Below are 20000 nucleotides of genomic sequence, written 5' to 3'. Positions count from 1 at the left end.
TTAATTTGTATACAATTATTAATAGTATAATAAATACTAATTAGAAGTGAAGTGGTTGAACTTAGGTTTCCATTATCAGAGTAACTTTAAATGATCTGACTTAACACCAACAGCAGCTCATTACTAGCTATTACTGTTTTCCTAAACAGCTCCATAAAAACACAAATATTCTCAATAGATACAAAAATCACTCTTCCCTACCCTAACAAACCAATGGACTCTGTGCTATCAAACGCACAGAGTTGTGTCTGGCACACAATACGTGATAAATATTTGCTAAGTCAATGAATGAATCTACTGTAAAATTGTTTTTTGGAATATACAGTTTAAAAAAAGTTAGTAATGGATTTTGCTTATCATTGGGAATACTGTTGGACACATTTTCTTTTTTTTCAGACCCACCACATAGCATAGTACCTACACCTAACAGGCACGCAATAAATGCCGCTGCTGAGAACCAGTCATAACGTGCCATAAAAGGCCATGAGAATTAAATCTGATCCCAGTCAAAGTATTTCCTTTTGATGTGCCTCATTTTTAATCATGGTGGTAAACTATGCACACTTCTAATGAGGGGGTAAAAAAACACAAAACAGTGGACCAATTCATCTTACTTTAACTGAGTATGAAAAATAAATTTTTTTTCTTCAATATATTTAGAGTCTAGAAGCTTCCTTCTATTGACACTCATTTTCCAACCTGGAGATATTTTATTACTCTATTAGTTTAACATTTGCAAAGCACTTAAGATAGTGCCAAACATTTAATATGCAAAAAATGTTCACTAAATAAACATTACTTTCTTCTCTTAAAGAATAAAAAGCCACTGAATTAAACCTTAAAGTGCTCCAAGCTTTTGTGGAAAACATTCATTTCAATTTCTATAAAGCTTTTCAATTATATTTTAAAGACTCTCTTTAACTGTGTTGGAACTAGAAGAAAACAGTTGGTTTAATTCAAAGCTTTTATTCCACAGGGACTAAACCAAGACTAGGAGAGTAAATGATCAAATATTATACAGATGGGCAAATATTACACAAGAGTGAAGATTAATGTTAGGCCTCCTATCAAAACAAACAAACCAGCCTCCTCCTCCTGTGTCCTGTGGTGTGAGAACTTACCAAGTCTGGCCAGGTAGGTAGACGCCAACAGGCATTTGCCTAGTGATTCTTCCCGCTTGTAAGGGATGGACCAGTGATCAGTCAAAACTCGGCTTTCCAGTTCATACAAATTCGTTGTAGGGAATTCAATTCCTTCCCCTGAGCAGTTTCCATTTTCATCATTCTTCTGACAAAAAGGGATTATGGTAAGAAAACAAATACACCCATTAGAGACTACTGTAAAATGTCTCACTTGGGCACAGAACATACGTTGACTCCATGGTAGCCTATGTGAACAAGGAGTATGGATTCCCCATCTCTTTCTCACAGTCACATCTTTTGCCAGACTATCTTGGATACTCCCAGCTTGCATCACGGCGGCACCCCCTCTCCCCCCCATCGCTGAGGCCAGCTCACATCTTTCTTCAATCTCTCACTATGAAAGAGGACACCCACCTTCACCTGTTTTCAGAGGGGAGAGGTTTCTCTACAAAGAGTTCTCCATATTGCTGTCTCCATCTCCTCACACCTGCCCCTTCTCGCCACCCAGTATGGATTCCGGAGTCCCCACTCTCCCACCACTACGTCATTAAATCCAATGGATGGTTTCAGTTCTTCTCTTCCTCAGCAGTTTCTGGCCTTCTGCCTACTTCCTCTTCTTGAAATGCCAGCTCATAGGCACACCTCCCTGTTCTCCTCCTTTGGGGTCTGGCTCTGCTGTTCTGTCTCTTCTGGTACACTCCCTCCTCCTGGCCAACAAATACTGAAGCTTCTCAAACCTCAGTGCAAGGCTCTGGTGTTTTCCATCCCCGTAAAGGGCACCACAGGCAGAAATCAGGGACTCCTCCTTAAAACCCTGTTCTCATCCCTCTCAAGACCTGGTGATGAGACCCCCTAAATTTCTCTCAAATCCATCTACTTCTGTCCACTTACATGGCAATGCCACTATTCCTAATTCACTTGTCTACCTTGTTTAACCTACATGACTCCTGTGCATCCTTAACTCTTTCAGAAAAGCCTTTTTGGCACTCCTAAACTATACTGAGTTCCTCTATTTTGTACTCTCACCATCTTCAACTTCCCTTTCATAGCACTGCTCACAAATTTTACACATATTTGTGACATATTTTATGTTTGCCCCCCACTAGCCCAAGCCCCCCACTAGCTCCATGAAGACGGGGACTCTGTCTGGTTTTTACAACCTCTGTATCTCCAGAACCTGGTGCCTAATACAAAGCAGGTGTTTAATATATGTTGACGAGTGGAAAAATACTTCATCCAAACAAAAGTTTAACTATCAATAGGGTAACTGCCAGACTTTCCATCAGTTCTTACCACAGTAATTTTTTATAAAGCAAACAGGGCCCCTCCCCTAAACTGCCTAATACCTACTTTGGTTTCTTTAAAACATAAATATTTTCACAATTCACTCTATAATCATTACTAAATAAAATCATTCCATTAAAAAATTACTTTTAGCCTCAGTTAAGGAAAAGACCATTAATACAAGGCAGAAGTGATAAAAATACACAGAAAAAAATGATTTTCAATCCCATATGAGTTAAAGGAATGTGACTTTTTTTTAAGGTTCATGGTTAAACTGGGATGAAAATTATTTTTTTTAAAGATTTTATTTATTTATTCATGAGAAACAGAGAGAGAGAGAGAGAGAGAGAGAGAGGTGGATACAGGCAGAGGGAGAAGCAGGCTCCATGCAGGGAGCCTGACGTAGGACTTGATCTTGGATTTCCAGAATCAGGCCCTGGGCTGAAGGCGGCACTAAACCACTGAGCCACCCGGGATGCCCATGGGATGAAAATTAGACAAAAACTAGAAAGGTGATGAAAAACTAAAACTGAAGCAGACAATAATGTAAATTGAAGGTGCAAGGTGGGGTTGGATGAAATGGGTTTAGAATCATAATGTATGGGGAATATTCAATTTTCAAAATATAATACTTTTCAGAAATACATACAATTAGTAAGTTCTGTAAACAAAATAATTTTACTTAAAGGAACCTGAGGATACTCAATGAAGAGTAAAGATTTTAGTGTACTTTCAAAATTGTTTGTTAAAGTGCTTGAATTTATTAACCTAGGACCAAAGTAGAATTAAGGCACACACACAAAAAAAATTCAATTGGATGACAGGTTATATCATTATTACAAATTATCTATCATTAATTTCTACAGAAGTTAATAGATCACATCACATATGAAATCATCAAATGCAGCAGCTACTAAAAACACAAGCTTACAAACAGGACTGCTGCCTTTCTAAGAGTCACAAGAGAGCTGTGTCCTCTCCCTGCTTCAGTGTTGAGAACACTACAAGGTCAGCGGCAGCATGTGACCCAGAAGAGGATCTGCCCTAGAACTCTGATCTTGGACTTCCAGCCTCCAGAACAATATAAAATGAATTTCTGCTGTTCATAAGCCAAAAAAACCCAAGCAACCATAGAGCTAAGAGCTTCCTCTGGGGGCAGGGGGCAAGGTCTTTAACATTATCATGTGCCCATTGAAGTGATGCACTGGGAAGGCATGACATCACTTCTGTGGTAGTCCTGCCAAATATGCAAAACCTAAACCTAGTTACAAGGAAACCCAACATGAAGAATATTCAAAAACTAACTAGCCTGTATTTTTCAAATGTCAAAATCATAAAAGACTGAGGGTGACTAGACAGACATAACTCAATGTGACATGGGCTCCTGGGTTAGATCTCAAAACAGGAATTTTTGTTTTAGTTTTACTTTATTTACTCCTTGGCTTCAAAGGACTTTAGTATTGGATCAGTGTTAATTTCCCCATTTTGATAACATATGAAGGTTAAAAAAGAGAGTATCTTCATCTTTAGGAAATACACGCTAAAGTATCATGTCCATAATTTATTCTCAAACAGTTCAGGAAAAGCAGTAACAAAGACACACATATTTACATACACATATGTATGCATACAGATGGAAAGAATAATAAAGAGAATGTGATAAAATGTTAACATGTGAACAACCCAAATAAAGGTCATATAAAAATTCCAGATTTTTGTGATAGAGTTGCAATGTACTTTTTTGCAACTTTTCTGTAAATACGGAATATTTCAAAATTAATATAAAACAATTCAGTCGGATAAATATACAAAGATAGAATTTTGGAGCCAGACAGAATTCAGTATTTTACACACGAAGACCCACGTGAATCTAGAGAGGTGGGGGTGTATTTACAGTGGAGGGAAAAGAAGTTATATTATACTTAGTATGCTCTACTTAAGAACTCCCTTCTATTTGGTAACATAAATAATTTGGCTTCTGAATACCTTTACGTTTTTGCCTCAGATTACCAAATAAGTATACATGTTCTTTGTAGAAAATACAGAAAATATGAACAGCAAAATATAAAACCCACCATTAGTTCCACCACTTAAAAATTAGTCACACTGACATTTTAATAAATATTCTTCCAGTAAAAGCGATTTCTTTACGGATCTTACTTTCTTAAAAATGCACAAATGTGGAAATAACCACCTCTATAGACTCCCATCGTTCTCTCATATAAAGCAAGCATCAATGCACTACTTCTTCTATCTGATTTAAAAGATGATGCACAAAGCAATAATTATAAAACTGTTAATGGAGCCGTGTTTTGTAGCTATTGAAATTAAGTCGGTATTACTCTGAACTACACTGCTACAAATTCAGATGTTAATTATAATCCATAGGGCAACCGCTAAGAACTTAAAAATATATATAGTGAAAGAAAAAAGAAGAGAATTAAAACGGTATACTCAAAAATACCTACTTAATACAAAAGACAAGGAGTAATGGAAGACTAGAGGAACAAAAAAGCCTAACACATAGAAAACATATAGCAAAATGCCAGATGTAAATTTTGTCTTATTAAGTTATAATTACCAGTAATATGTTAAACATAAAGGGACTAACATTCCAATGAAAATGGCAGAGATTTGCAGAATGGATTTTAAAAAATGACCCAGGAATGCCTGGGTGGCTTGGCGGCTGAGTGCCTACCTTTGGCCAAGGGCATGATCCTGGGGTCCTGGAATTGAGTCCCGCATCGGGCTCCTGCATGGAGCCTGCTCCTCTCTCTGCCTGTGTCTCTGCCTCTCTCTTTCTCTCATGAACAAATAATAATAATTTTTATTTAAAAATCTAAAAAAAAATAAATAAATAAATAATAAAATTAAAAATTAAAAAAATTAAAAATGATCCAACTAGGGATGCCTGGGTGGCTCAGTTGGTTGAGCACTGAACTCTTGATTTCAGCTCAGGTTATGATCTCAGGGTCATGAGATCAAGTCCTGCTTTGGGCTCTGCACTGAGTGTGGAGGCTGCTTGGGATTCTCTCTCCCTCTGCCTTTCCTCTTGTTTGTGTGCACGTGCTCACTCTCTTCAAAAACAAAAAGAAGGGATCCCTGGGTGGCGTAGCGGTTTAGCGCCTGCCTTTGGCCCAGGGCGCGATCCTGGAGACCCGGGATCGAATCCCATATCGGGCTCCTGGTGCATGGAGCCTGCTTCTCCCTCTGCCTATGTCTCTGTGCCTCTCTCTTTCTCTCTCTCTGTGTGACTATCATAAATAAATAAAAATTATTAAAAAAATCTTCAAAAAAAAACCAAAAAGAAAAAAGAAGATAAAATTTTAAAAATTAAAAAAAAATTTAAAATGATCCAACTATATGTTATCTTTGGAAAACAGACACGCTTTAGATTCAAAGACACAAAGAGGCTGAAATAAAACAATGGAAAAGATATAACATGTACAGATAAAGGAATTGGAGTAGCTAGTTATACCAGTATCAGACAGACAAGATATAGGACAAATATACTACCAAGGATAAAAAGGGACATTTCATAATGATAAAAATAGTCAATATAATGGAAAGATAAAATAAAAGGATGGAAAAAGACGTACTATGAAAACAGTAACCAAAAGAGAGCTGGGGTGGATGGCTACACTAATATCAGAAAAAAACAAATAATGAGAAAATTGGTTACCAAAGACAAGGAAGTTTTTTTGTTTTTTGTTTTTTGTTTTTTTTTTTAAGATTTTATTTATTTATTCATGAGACACAGAGAGAGAGGCAGAGACACAGGCAGAGGGAGAAGCAGGCTCCATGCAGGGAGCCTGATGTGGGACTTGACCCTGGGTCTCCAGGATCAGGCCCTGAGCCGAAGGCAGTGCTAAACCGCTGAGCCACCCCGGCTGCCCAAGACAAGGAAGTTTTTTTAATGATCAAGGATTAATCCATCAGGAAGACAAACAATTATAAAAATGTATGCATCTAACAAAAGAGACTCAAAATAAAGGAAGCAAAAAGTGACAGTATTTAAGAGAGCAATACATACTTCAACAAGAATGATTGGGAGACTTCAATACCTCACTTTTAGTAACAGAACAAGATAAGATCAACAAGGACATGGAAGAGTTAAATACTACAAACTAAATCTTAAAGACTTTTCTAGAACATTCTACCCAATCACAGCAGACTTGACATTCTTTGTAAGTACACATAGAATACTCTTCAGGATAGAGCATGATAGGTCCTAAAACAAACCTCAATAAATCTGAAAGCATTACAACCAAAAGTGCATTCTCTGACCACAGTGGAATGAATTTAGAAATCAACACAGAAGAAATCTGGGAAATCTAAAAACATGTGAAAATTAAACAACATACTTCTAAACAATGAGTAAAAAAAAAAAAAAACAAACTCAAAGGATATTAGAAAATGCTTTGAGATTAATGAAAATTAAAATAGAACACAATGAAATTTATGATGCAGTGATTAGAGGGAAAATTTTTTTTTATTTTTTATTTTTTTTTTAAATTTATGATAGTCACACAGAGAGAGAGAGAGAGAGAGGCAGAGACATAGGCAGAGGGAGAAGCAGGCTCCATGCACCAGGAGCCCGATGTGGGATTCGATCCCGGGTCTCCAGGATCGCGCCCTGGGCTAAAGGCAGGCGCTAAACCACTACGCCACCCAGGGATCCCAAGGGAAATGTTTTTAAAAAGAAAGTTCTCAAGTCAATAACCTGGCCATGAACCTTAAAAAACTAGAAAAAGAAAAAAAAGAAAAAAAAAGAACTAGAAAAAGCAAACTAAACCCAAGGAAGCAGAAGGAAAGAACTAAGGATTAGAGTAGAAACAAATGAAAGGATAGAAAAAACAATGGAGACAATAAACAAAAGCAAAAGCTGGTTCTTTGAAAAGATCAACAAAAAGGAGAAATCTGTAGCTAGACTGACCAAGAAAGAGAGAAGATTCAAAATCACTAAAACCAGGAATGAAAGAGGGGATCAACACTGACCTTACAGAAATAAAAATGACCGTAAAGAATACTATTGATGGTTATATGCCAACTAATTAGATAACACAGATGCGATGGATATATTCCTAGGACATAAACTACCAATACTGACTCAAGAAGCAAAATCTGAATAGGCCTGTACTAAGCAAAGGAATGCTTTGTAATCAAAACCTCCCACCAAGAAAAGCCCAGGGCAGATCCCATTACTGATGAATTGTACCAAACTCTTAAAGAGGAATTAAGAACATCAATCCCTCATATTCTTCTGTCCACCCAAAAAGAAAGGAAGAAAGAAAAGGAGGGAACACTTACCAATTTATTTTAGGAGGTCAGTATTATTCTGATATTAAAACCAGACAAAGACACTACTTCACATCAATGGATGCTTGATAAATGGATAAACCAAAAGTGGTATATGCATATAATAGTATACTCAGTCTTTAAAAAGAAGGAAATTGGGATCCCTGGGTGGCGCAGCGGTTTGGCGCCTGCCTTTGGCCCAGGGCGCAATCCTGGAGACCCGGGATCAAATCCCACGTAGGGCTCCCGGTGCATGGAGCCTGCTTCTCTCTCTGCCTCTCTCTCTCTCTCCCCTCTGTGCATTCTCATGGATGAATAAATAAAAAAATCTTTAAAAAAATAAAAAAATAAAAAAATAAAAAGAAGGAAATTCTAATGCATGCTACAACATGCATGAGCCTTGAAGACATTAGTGCTAAGTGAAGTAAGCCAATCACAGAAGGACAAATAACTGTATGATTCCATGTATGCAAGGTAACTAGAGTATGATACAGAAAATAGAATGGTGGTTGCCAAGGGCTGGAGGCAAGGAAGAATATGAAGTTACTATTTACTGAGTATATATAGTTTCAATTTGGGAAGATGAAAAAATACTGGAGATGGGTGGTGTGATTGTTGTAGAACCATGGAATGTACTTACTGCCACCGAATTATACTTGGAAAAGGTCAAAATGGTAAAATTTACATTAGTTATATTTTACCACAGTTTTAAAAAATGGACAAAGATATCATAGAAAAAAAAGACCAATATTCCTATGAATATAGATACAAAAATTCTTCATAATAAACTAGCAAACCAAACCCAGCAGTATAAAAAAAGGATTACATACATGAACAAGTGTGATTTATCCCAGGCATGAAGGGTTCATTTAGCACACAAAAATCAATCAATATAATATACTACAGAATTAAAGACAAACCCACACGATCATCTCAATAGATCTAGAAAAAAATATTCACAAAATCAAATACTTTTTCATGATAAAAAAAAATACTCAACAAAAATAAAAAGGAATTTCCTCAATCTGATAAAAAGGCATCTACAAAACAATCTACAAGTAACATCAACCTAATTTTTTTTTTTAAAGAGGACTTAAAAAAAAAGATTTTATTTACTTATTCATGAGAGATATAGAGAGAGGCAGAGACACAGGCAGAGGAAGAAGCAGGTTCCATACAGGGAGCCCAATGTGGGACTCGATCCCGGGTCTCCAGGATCACACCCTGGGCTGAAGGCAGCGCTAAACCGATGAGCCACCCAGGGTGCCCATCAACTTAATTTTGGAAGATTGAATACTTTCCTCTAAAATCAGGAAAAGAAGGATGTTTGTTCTCACTGCTTCCATTCAACATTATACTGAAGTATCTAGTGAGAACACTTAGGCAAAATAAGAAATAAAAGGTATTTGTTCTTACTGAAAAGGATGAAGTAAAACTAATTATATTCACTGATGACACAATCTTGTAAACAGAAAATTCTAAAGTATCCACCAACCCCCCCCCCAAAAAAAACCCTATTAGAACTAATGAGTTTAGAAAGATTGCAGCTGCAGAATACAGTATCAACATGTAAAATTCAGTTGTATTTCTATACACTAGTAATGAACAATTCTAAAATAAAATTAAGAAATTTTAATTTCTTAATTATAATAGTATCAAAAAGAAAAAAATATTTAGGAAGTATAAGACTCATACACTGAAAACAAAACATTACAGCAAAGAAATTTTAAAAGACCTAAATAAATGGAAAGACATCCCATGTTCACGGATTGGAAGTTAATACTGTTAAGATGGCTCTACTTCCCAGTCTACAGATTCAAAATAATAACCATCAAAATTCCAGCGGGCTTCTTTGCAAAAACTGGCAAATTGACTCCTAAAACTCACATAGAAATGCAAAAAAAAAAAAAAAAAACCCTGAATAGCCAAAATAATCTTGAAAAAGAATAAAGTTTGAGGATCTATAACCTCTCACTTTTAAAACATACTATAAAACTATAGTAATCAAGACTATGTGGTACTGGCATAAAGATAAATACACAGATCAACAGAATAGAGGTTTCAGGGGCACCTGGGTGGCTCAGTGGTTGAGTGTCTGCCTTTGGCTCAGGTCGTGATCCTGGGGCCCTGGGACTGAGTTCCCCATCAGGTTCCCCGCAGGGAGCCTACTTCTCCCTCTGCCTATGTCTCTGCCTTTCTCTCTCTGTCTCTCATGAGTAAATAAATAAAATCTTAAAAAATAAAAATTTTAAAAGAATAAAGGTTTCATAAATATAAAACCCTTATATTTGTGGTCCATTGATTTTCAACAAGGGTGACAATATAATTTAGTTAATCTTTAACAAAGGCATAAATGAAATTCAATGAAGGCTAGCCCTTTCAACAAATGGTGCTGAGTCAACTAAATATACACAAGCAAAAGAATGAAACTTGATCCCTACACCTCATACCACATACACAAATTAACTCAAAATGTAAGACAGAAATAAATCTACATGACCTTGGATTAGGCACTTATTTCTTAGGTGGGACACCAAAAAAAAAAAATGTCAAAAGCAAAAATATGTAAATGTTGGATTCTGAACGTCATCAAACTAAAAACTTTTTATGCATCAAAAGACGTCATTAGGAAATTGAAAAGACAATCATAGAATGGAAGAAAACGTTTGCAAATTTCATATCTGATAAAAGACTTTTATCTAAAAAAGAGCTCTTACAACTCCGCAATAAAAAAAGAAACACTTCAATAAACAATGGGCAAACCGGGGCAACTAGGTGGCTCAGTTAGTTAAGTATCCAACTTAATCTCAGCTAAAGTCTTGATATCAGGGTGGTGAGTGCCAGCCCTGCACTGGGCTCCACACTGGGCATGGAGCCAACGTGAAAAAACAAACAAACAAATGGACATTTCTCCAAAGAAGATACACAAGTAGCCAATAATTAGCACATGAAAAGATGCTCAAGACCTTGGCCCTCAAGCATATGCAAATCAAACCCCAAAGATGCCACCTTCAGGTACAGTAGAATGACTAAAATTAAAAAGATAAGTATTGGTGAGGATGTGGAGAAACTGGAACCATCATACATTGCTGGTCAGGATATAAAATGGTGCAGTCACTTTGCAAGACAGTTTGGCAGTTCCTCAAAAGTTAATCATAGTTACCACAGGACACAGCAATTATACTTGTTGATATATTTACAAGATACACCGAGAGAGATGAAACATATGTCCACACCAAAACTTATACATGATGTGCACAGCAGCAGTGGTCACAATAAGTCAAAAAGTGGTAAAAACCCAAATGTCATTAAAACTAATGAATAAATGTGGTATGTCCATATAATGGAATGCTTTAAGCCCTAAAAATAAACAAAATACTGATACATGCTATAACATAAATGACATTCAAAAACATTACAATAAATAAAAGCCAGACCAAAAGGTCACATATTACACAATTCTGTTTATATAAATGTCTAGAATAGGCAAATCCACATAGAAAGCTGATTAGTAGCAGCCACATAGAAAGCAGATGAGTAGCTGCCAGAGGATGGAAGAAGGGAGAAAAGGAGAGGTTGTTAATGGACATAAGGTTTCTTTGGGGGTGACTAAAATATTCTAAAATTAAAGAACAGCGATAGTTGCACAACCCTGTGAAGGCACATTTTAAAAGAATGAACTTTATGGTATGCGAATTGCATCTCAAGAAAGCTGTTATTTTAAAAAGTTGATTGACAAGAAGGAATTCAGTGATTAGCATCATTAAACATGAATAAACATATAAATAAATCTAAGAATTTCAAAACAGAGTTGTACCTAATGATCTATAATAAAAATGCTACATATGTCCATTTGACAGTTTTAAAACAGCAACTTAAAAAATAATATATTTGAGATCTAAGAGGTGAAAAATCTCAGGTTGCCTCCTAAGCAGTGAACATTTTTGATCTTGAAAAAAAAAGGAACAGACTGTGTACACTAACTTAACGAATGATACAGAGCAGCATTGCATTTTGAGGAGGTTGCTGCCAACACAGAGAGACAGGGAATCAAAAGAGAGGAGGAAATAGTGACATGAACCCATATTCAGGTTGGTTTAATATTTTGAGTCATCAGTTTGAGTAGAGCCTGTCCTTGGCAAAAATTACCTATTGAGCAAGAGAACACATGCAAAGCGGCTCAAAATTATCCTGTTGCAAAATAGCTCCCAACAGAAATAAGGCATTGGGCTTATTTCTTAGTTCTTAAAAGAACTAAGGAATATAATATACTATTTTCTCATTAGATGCCAAAGCTAAATGATACCCAAGTAACCATTAATGATTACCAGTTCTATATTGATTAGAAATATATTTATCAATAGTTTGCTATGTTCCAGCCAAAGTGCTCAGCAATGAAGAAACCAATAAAGACACAATTCTTGCCTTTAAAGAGGACATTGTGAATGTAAAGCAGGGAAGGGGGGGTATCCAAGCTAGCCTGTGGATGCTGTGCACTCATCTGCAGTGGGAAGGAGGTATACACAGCTGAAGAAGTTTAAGGGGAGCAATACTCCCAGTACTCTCTTACAGAGAGTATTATTTCAAAACCAGTCAATTTTAAAAGAGGTTTTACAACATTCAGGTAAATTCACCAGTCGTTGGAGACGCACACAAGGCAACAGAGAAATGAGCTTGCAAACAACTCAATGTTACTTTTTAATGTCAAAATTTTCTAGTAACACTGATTCTTATATATGTAGTTACTTAAGAAAAATAATAGATGAGTTAATGTTGCTAAATTATGGTTTCTGAATAGGTCAGTTTAGGACTAAAATCAAGCAATTAACATTGTTGGATACATAATTAGGTGATTATGTATTTTAGGTGATTTCCAAAATTAATAATCTTACTTATGCCCATAAATACATATGAAAATATAAACAAAGCCTCTGTAACTCCCATAATACTTCACAGTAATATATATATGCTAGGAATTCAGATAGCTGTGATTACAATTTAATCTATTGACAAACTGTTCAAAATAAGGATTACTACAATCGACTTACTTAAAGGGGCAACTTGGGACGCCTGGGTGGTTCAGCGGTTAAGCATCTGCCTTTGGCTCAGGGTGTGATCCTGGAGTTCCCGGGATCAAGTCTCATCCACATCGGGCTCCCTGCATGGAGCCTGCTTCTCTCTCTGCCTGTGTCTCTGCCTCTCTCTGTGTGTGTCTCTCATGAATAAATAAATAAAATATTTTTAAAAAATATTTTTTTTAAAAAGGGCAACTTAATACTCAGTACTAAGTATTTCCAACTTAGAGAGTCGGAAGTCAAGTTGTAAAGTTTTTCATGGAATTGGCAAATGCTGTCAACTATGCAGTGTAAATCTACCTCCAGAGTTTAACGAAGACCTTTAGATTGAACAAGTAGGTTATTTTAACAACAGTATTTTTCCTTTTATATTTACAATTAGGTATGTTCATATATGTCATCATATACGTCCAGAAACTTGCCTGTTTGAAAAATGCAGATAAACCAATGTAAATACAGGCACTACCTTAACTGGTGGCTGAGTACACAATTTACTTAATCTTTGCAAATGAGCTTTAAAATAGCACTGCATAGGCTTTTAAGTTAGTAATAGAGTTTAATATTTATCTTAGAAAACTACCTTCGAGTTTTAAAAAAGTCTTAAAGTCAACAAGGATGTATTGTAAGAATTTAAGCTTTCTTTGTTCAAAGAAGTAAAACCTACTCAAGTAGGCATGGCCTATTAGTTTAGAGATAAGCTCCTATCTGCCCACTGACTCAATAAAGATAACGATTCAACTTAAAGGAGAGGAGATTGTCAATGTCGCATCAAGTTTCTTTTAATACTAAATTTAATTACTGAGCTATTTTATTAACTAACAATAATGTACTCAAAAGAGTGTCTACATTTCTCATTAATGTACAGAAAAATGAAGATGCCAAATTGTTTTCTCCAGGATTTTTAAAAATAGATTAAAATAAATGGCATCATATATGTCAAGTACTTAAGGAAAACCATGAAAATATGAACATCTGATTCCAAGTTATGAATTTATTTTTTAAAGATTTTATTTATTTATGAGAGACAGAGTATGTGTGAGAGAGAACGAGTGTGAGGGGAGGGGCAGAGGGAGAAGCAGTGAGCTTCTGAGCAGGGAGCTCCACAAGGGGCTCGATCCTAGGACCCTGAGATTATAACCTGAGCTGAAGGCTGATGCTTAATCAACTGAGCCATCCAGGCCCCCTCCAAGTCATGAATTTATAACAGTCACTAAATCTTGAGATTGTCAGTCTTATTTATTAAATATTTTTCAAAGTAATTCAGAGACAGTGATGTGCAGACCTGGTATTCCTTCTGTTATTTCAGACTAGAGAAAATGATTCCTAAAATACTGTTTCTTGGAAAGAGAAATGATGGACAAATGTACAGGCAATCCCCAAATCACTAATACATTGTGTCTTGAGCCTGTGTACAAATTGTTTTTCTGTTCATTCTGTTATAAGTAGCAGAGAATCTCCTAACTTTTCTACAAAAGCTGACATTTCTCACGGTCCCTTTCTTTCCTAACTCTTAGTTGTTATTCACATATTTAGATTATGAAGAAATAAGGTTTTCACGAGAAGCTGTCATCTTATATAGTTGAACCTTGAACAACACAGGTTTGAACTGTGTGGGTCAACTTACACATGGATATCTTTGATAAATACAGAAGTACTGTCAATGTGTTTTCTCTTCCTTATGATTTGAAATATCATCTTCTCCCTAACTTATTTAATTGTAAAAATATAGTATATAATACATATATAACATACCTGTTATATAATACATATAACATTTTAGCAAAATACTATTAATCAACTGTTTTAGTTAAGGCTTCCCGTTAACAGGCTCTTGGAGTGAAGTTTTGGAGGAATCAAAAGTTACAGGTGGATTTTCAAGTGTACAGGTGATATTTGTCAAGCTTGTTTTCATTATCACCCCTTCAAGGAGTTTTTTCAACACTTTTCTCCCAACCATCCCATCTCCACTAATTAAATACTAAAGAATAAAACTGTTGGGTAGGGCTCAGATTTGGAGCAAACCACTATAATATCTATGTTTTTTTTTTTCATCCCTTAAGAGCCAATTTTTGTCTCCTTTGGACTGCTACTGGCCCTATTGAGAATGCCTAATCTAAAAGTTTTATTTTTATTTTTTAAAGACTTATTTGAGAGACAGAGAGAGAGCACGAGCAGGGGGAGGGGGAGGGGCAGAGGGAAAGAATCTCAAGCAGACGCCCCACTGAGCATGAGCCTGATATGGCTCTCCATCTCATGACCCTGAGATCATGACCTAAGCCTAAATCAAGAATCAGATACTTAACTGATTGAGCCACCCAGGTACCCCTAGTCTAATGGTTTTAAATACCATCTCTAAGCTGAAGGCTCTCACATTTTAGCTCCAGGATAGATATCTTCCCCAGACTCCAGGCATCCGTCCAATTCCCTCTCTGACACCTCCACTAGGATATTTAATAGGCATCTTAAATTATATGTCCAATAACAAACTCTGGATCTTTCCCACAACATCTTGTCATCCTTCCTGTTCAGGCCCCTCAAGGCTTGCTTTCCTCATTCTGACAAAAAGACATCATCAGAGTTGCCTCTGAGGCCCTAGTGAGGATTTGCCCTCTCCTCTACCTCTGACTTCATCTCCTGCTCTTCCCCCTCCTTCGTTGTTAAGTTACAGCCACACTGGCCTGCCTACTGCTCCTTGAGCATGCCAGCCATGCTCCCCAGCAGGACCTTTGCATTAGGTGTTCCTTGTACTTCTCACCGGAGTTGGCAAGGTACTGTCCACTCTCTCGTTTTGTAAATAAAGTTTTATCACAACACAGACCCTTCTACTGGCTTATGTAGTCCATGCCTGCTTCTGCACTACAATAGCAGAGCCAAGTAGCTGCAACAGAGACTATATGGCCTGCAAAGCCTAAAATATTTACTATCTGGCCCTTTACAGAGTAAGTTTGCCAAGCTCTGACTTGGGAGTGCTTTCCCTTCAGACAATCATGCAGTTTGCTCCCTCACCCCCCTTCAGATCTTTGCTCAAATATGACCTTCTCAGTGAAGCCTTCCCTGAATAACCTATTTTTAAAAGCAGCCCTGCCAAACCCAAACCTAGTCCAGCATGCTCTCCCCGCCATTCCCTGCTTTATTTTTCTCTACAGCACTTACCACCTGACATTCCATGCTTTACTTAGTTATCCTGTTTGTTGTCTGCCTCCCCAAACCTAGAATATAGGTTCCACCAGGGCAGAATTTTTGTTTCTTGCATTATCTCCAATAGTCCAATACAGAGGAGGTGTTCAATCAATTTTGGTGAATGGGTTGATGTTAAGCACCTAATAAATCCTTATGAAACGAGAGAAAGGGAAGAGATTCCAGGCACGGAGAATCTTGTGTGTGAGGGTCTGCCACCAAAGAGAGAATGCAACATAATTAAAGTGCCTTCCTCTATTTCCCAACATCAGACACTGAGATGTGTTAAGCTTTATCTTCTTACAGGTTTGGTGTCCCAATTAGATTGTGTTACTCAATGACAGGGGCTATATTCTGTCTCCATCCTACTTCAGCGTCTAAATGTTTATCTGATACCTAAATTCCTTCTACATCCCCAGGAAAATCCCAGAGCCTCTGCCTAAATAGTCCAGTGGCCAGGAGCTATAAACATTTTGAGACTGCTTGTACCTTCTTTGCACAGAAAGAAGTTCAACTGAAATCTCTTTCCGAGTAATTGTTACTAATACCTACCTGACCACAGCCAGAGGGGCTGCATTACTGTTTGGAAGCCTTCATTTCCTCACTTGTGAAAAGGAGACAGCCATTTGTTTGCTTTTAATACAAAGGGTTTTGGTGAGTACTCAGTAAGATAATGTATGTGAAAATGCTTTGTAAACTTGAACATCATATAAACAGAAGTGAAGCGCTATTATGATTCACCAAACTGCTCTCATTTGGTTACTCTGCACAAATTCTTGCTCCTAGGAACTCCACCAAAAGCACTTTTATATTTCTCTTTTAGAAAGATATTCCATGTTCTCTCCAGCAGCATGCTCTAATCCATCTTAATCTGTATAGTCATAAAAGAATTCCAAAAGGCTTAACCAAAAGGTTCAAAGTGAAGAAATGAGGATGAAGCCAGGGGGAATCAAAGGGAAACAAAGCAAGACACTGTGTTTCTCATATTTAGAAAGAAGACAGAAGTGAAGGTTAAGAAAATGGGCTGAAGTCCCACAGTTAGCTGTGTGATTTCTAGACCAAGATGTGTCACCCTTGGCATTACTGACAGTTTAGGCTGGATAATTGTTGGGGGGAGAGGGGAGCCTGTACTGTGCACTGGAGGATGTTTAGCAGCATCCCTAGCCTCTACCCAGGAGGTGCCAGTAGTACTCCTCTAGTTATGACAACCAAAAGGTCTCCAGATATTGTCAAATATCTCCTGGAGTAAAATCACCTCAAGCTGTGAACCACGTTCTTAGACAAGACTTGGTATATCTCCATACTTTAGTTTCATCTATAAAATGAAAACACTTACTTACCTATAGATCCAAGATCCCTTCTGGCTCTAAAAATGCTAAAATTCTATAAAGATCAGAATAAAGATGATTGAAAGCACAATCATATGGAGAGGGAACAAAGTATGTCATGGAAGAAGTTAATACTTTTGTGCAGTTTCCCTCATTACCTTAATAGATAATGATAAAACTTTCTTGTGTATTTTTCAATTATAAAATCTTTAAAAAATACAGTAAGAAAATGGGGCTGTTTTTAAAGATGTTAGTATCAAAAGACTAAAAAGATATAAAGACTACTCTAGAATCTACATTAAAGGGACATAATCACTAAACATAATGCATAATCTTTGATTCATTCCTGGGTTATTTTTTAAAATGTCCACAAAGGTTATTTTTGGTACAAGTGGGGAAATCTAAATATGAACAAAATAATGGAGAATATTAATATATCATTGTTAAATTTCCTTTGTTGAGATAATGGTATTGTGGTTCTGTAGGAGAGAATCTTTGTCCTTTGGGGATCCATATTGAAACATTTAGAAGTGAAAGTAACTTATTTTTGTTCAAAAGGTCAGGGAAAAAAGCATATGTGTGTACATGTGTATATAATGTATGTACCTTGAGAAAAGGAGGAGAGCTAAAGCTAATGTGATAAAATGTTTGCAAATGCTGAATCAAAGTGAAGGATATCAAAGTGTTCACTATACTGTTGTTTCAACTTTCCCATAGGCTGGAAATTGTTCAAGATAAAAACTTGGGAAAAATATATCTAATATACAAAACAAATTACATCCACATTGGATTTGTAGTTAATCACAGAATAATATGCACCTTTTCTAACACTTTTTAAAGTACTCTTACTCAATACTCCCCACTCTAGCAGAATCTCCTGGGATAGTGGAGGCTCTGCTGGGGTGGGGATACGCTATTCTGAAAAAGCAATCCAACTGATTCTGATCTGGTGCTAGCCATCCTTACCCACCATTCAAAACCACTGCAATAGGCTGAAGCGCCTAAAAAGCAGGAACTGTGTTTTAGCGATCAGAGGCCAGACAAGAGCCAAAGGCACTCAATAAATATTTGTTCATTGTTAAACAAATGGTTCCCATACTACTGTTTCTTTCCTCCTTCTACTTCCCCTCTACACATCTTTTCCCCCCCACAGTGGGGTGAGAAAAGAAGGATAAAAAACGAACAACAACAACAACAACAAAAAAAACACCTTAATAGCTTTCCTTCAAAATAAACTTGCTTAGATTAATGGTAATATCATTAATTATTACAATAGTGATAAATAAAACAAATAGGACAAGCTGAAACAAAAACTAACAAAAATCAGTTTCCTGTTTTAATTCTACTGATAGTGATAGTGTGTTTTCTCTTTCTTCTCCAGAAATAATTTCTGCAATAATCTTCTCCTTACTGAAATAGATAGAGCTCAATGAAGCCAGGTAACAAAACTACCTAAAAGCACACTGGCAAAAAGTCCTACCTAAGGCTAAAAAAAGGCTTGTTTCTTTTAGCAGCCATCATGTTTTTTCCTCTGTGCAGTATCTTTTTCTATGTGAGCTACAGAAAAATTTATAAAGCACATGGAGTGTTAATGAATACCAAAGTTCAAGTTTCATGTGTTACGTTCAAAATGGTGAGCGTTTTAAGCAACTGGCAACAGTTCAAAAAAAAGTTCCTTCCCACAAAGTGTAAAACAAGGCAAATACCACAACAGAAATCTGCTCTGGGACTACCAAAATATTTATATTGCCTTCAAGTTATGGAAAAAGTTATTTTAGGCAAGATTAGCTTTCAGAGGCTACTTGATACACCTGAATGAAAGAAAATGTGTTCCTGAATGGTGATGGAAACTCCGTATTTTCCAGATCAGATTCTTTAATTTAGCATCTCCTAGTCAAGTGTTACCCCCAACTTCATGGGAAATACAGAAGATTGGGCCCTGCCCTCAAAGGACCCACAGTTCAGCTGGGTGACAAGCAGATGAATAATTTCAATGTGACAGATAAATGCTGTGGCAGAGGAATGTCAAAGTCTCTAGTCGAAGTCAAGGATGGACTTTCAACTCAGAAAAATAGAAGATAAATGGAGGAAAAATAAGAGAAGGTATCAAGTCCTATTAGCAAACCATTAGCAAACCTGAGGGACAGTGCAGAAGGTATGTTAGCACGTGGAGTGCCTAGAGACTGGCTGGAGTGCAAAGAGGAGGCTGTCCATTATCTATCTGTGGCCACTGCGAGCCTGTGCAAAATCTACCTTGTAGAGGAAGGAGTAAGTGCAGGGATCACATGGATGTCACACAGGCAGCACTGTGGGCTAACTCCCATAGTCCAATATGGTAAGAGAAGGGACAAGAGGGACATGGTGGACATGCTGGGTAAGAGAAAGGCATGTGCACAGGTAAGGAGTCACAAAAAAGAAAACAACAAAACTGGCATATCTTAAGGCTGATTTTTAAAAGTTATTCTCTAAGACTTAATCAATATACACTATGTTTTATTTCTGTATTCATTAATAGATGTAATCTAAGGTAACTTATGTTTTTAACATACTAACAGCTTTCCAAGATATCACTCAAAATGTTTAATTTCAAACCTACAAGTATATGGTACATCCCTGTTGATATTTATAGTAAACACTGTATTTGATATATAGAGAAAAAAGTCTAAGGAAGTAAAAGATACACACTTAAAAAAGGC

At 36.7% G+C, this 20000-nt stretch overlaps 1 protein-coding gene across 3 annotated transcripts in view; it reads right to left on the bottom strand.

The window, feature by feature from the left end:
• The window catches only part of USP24 (ubiquitin specific peptidase 24), a 137241-nt gene that overhangs the window by 104771 nt on the left and 12470 nt on the right, over positions 1–20000 (bottom strand). For 2 of the 3 annotated variants that reach the window (XM_025427762.3, XM_049110406.1), the window contains exon 2: positions 1122–1287. In XM_025427762.3, the coding sequence (XP_025283547.1) occupies positions 1122–1287 (166 nt within the window). The remainder of the gene's footprint in view (positions 1–1121; positions 1288–20000) is intronic. The other variant, XM_049110405.1, reaches the window with a different exon arrangement.

This window comes from Canis lupus, chromosome 5 (assembly GCF_003254725.2).
Source record: "Canis lupus dingo isolate Sandy chromosome 5, ASM325472v2, whole genome shotgun sequence".
NCBI lineage: Eukaryota > Metazoa > Chordata > Mammalia > Carnivora > Canidae > Canis > Canis lupus.
Note: the sequence above shows the minus strand (reverse complement) of the source record. Positions and strands in the feature narration are given on the sequence as shown.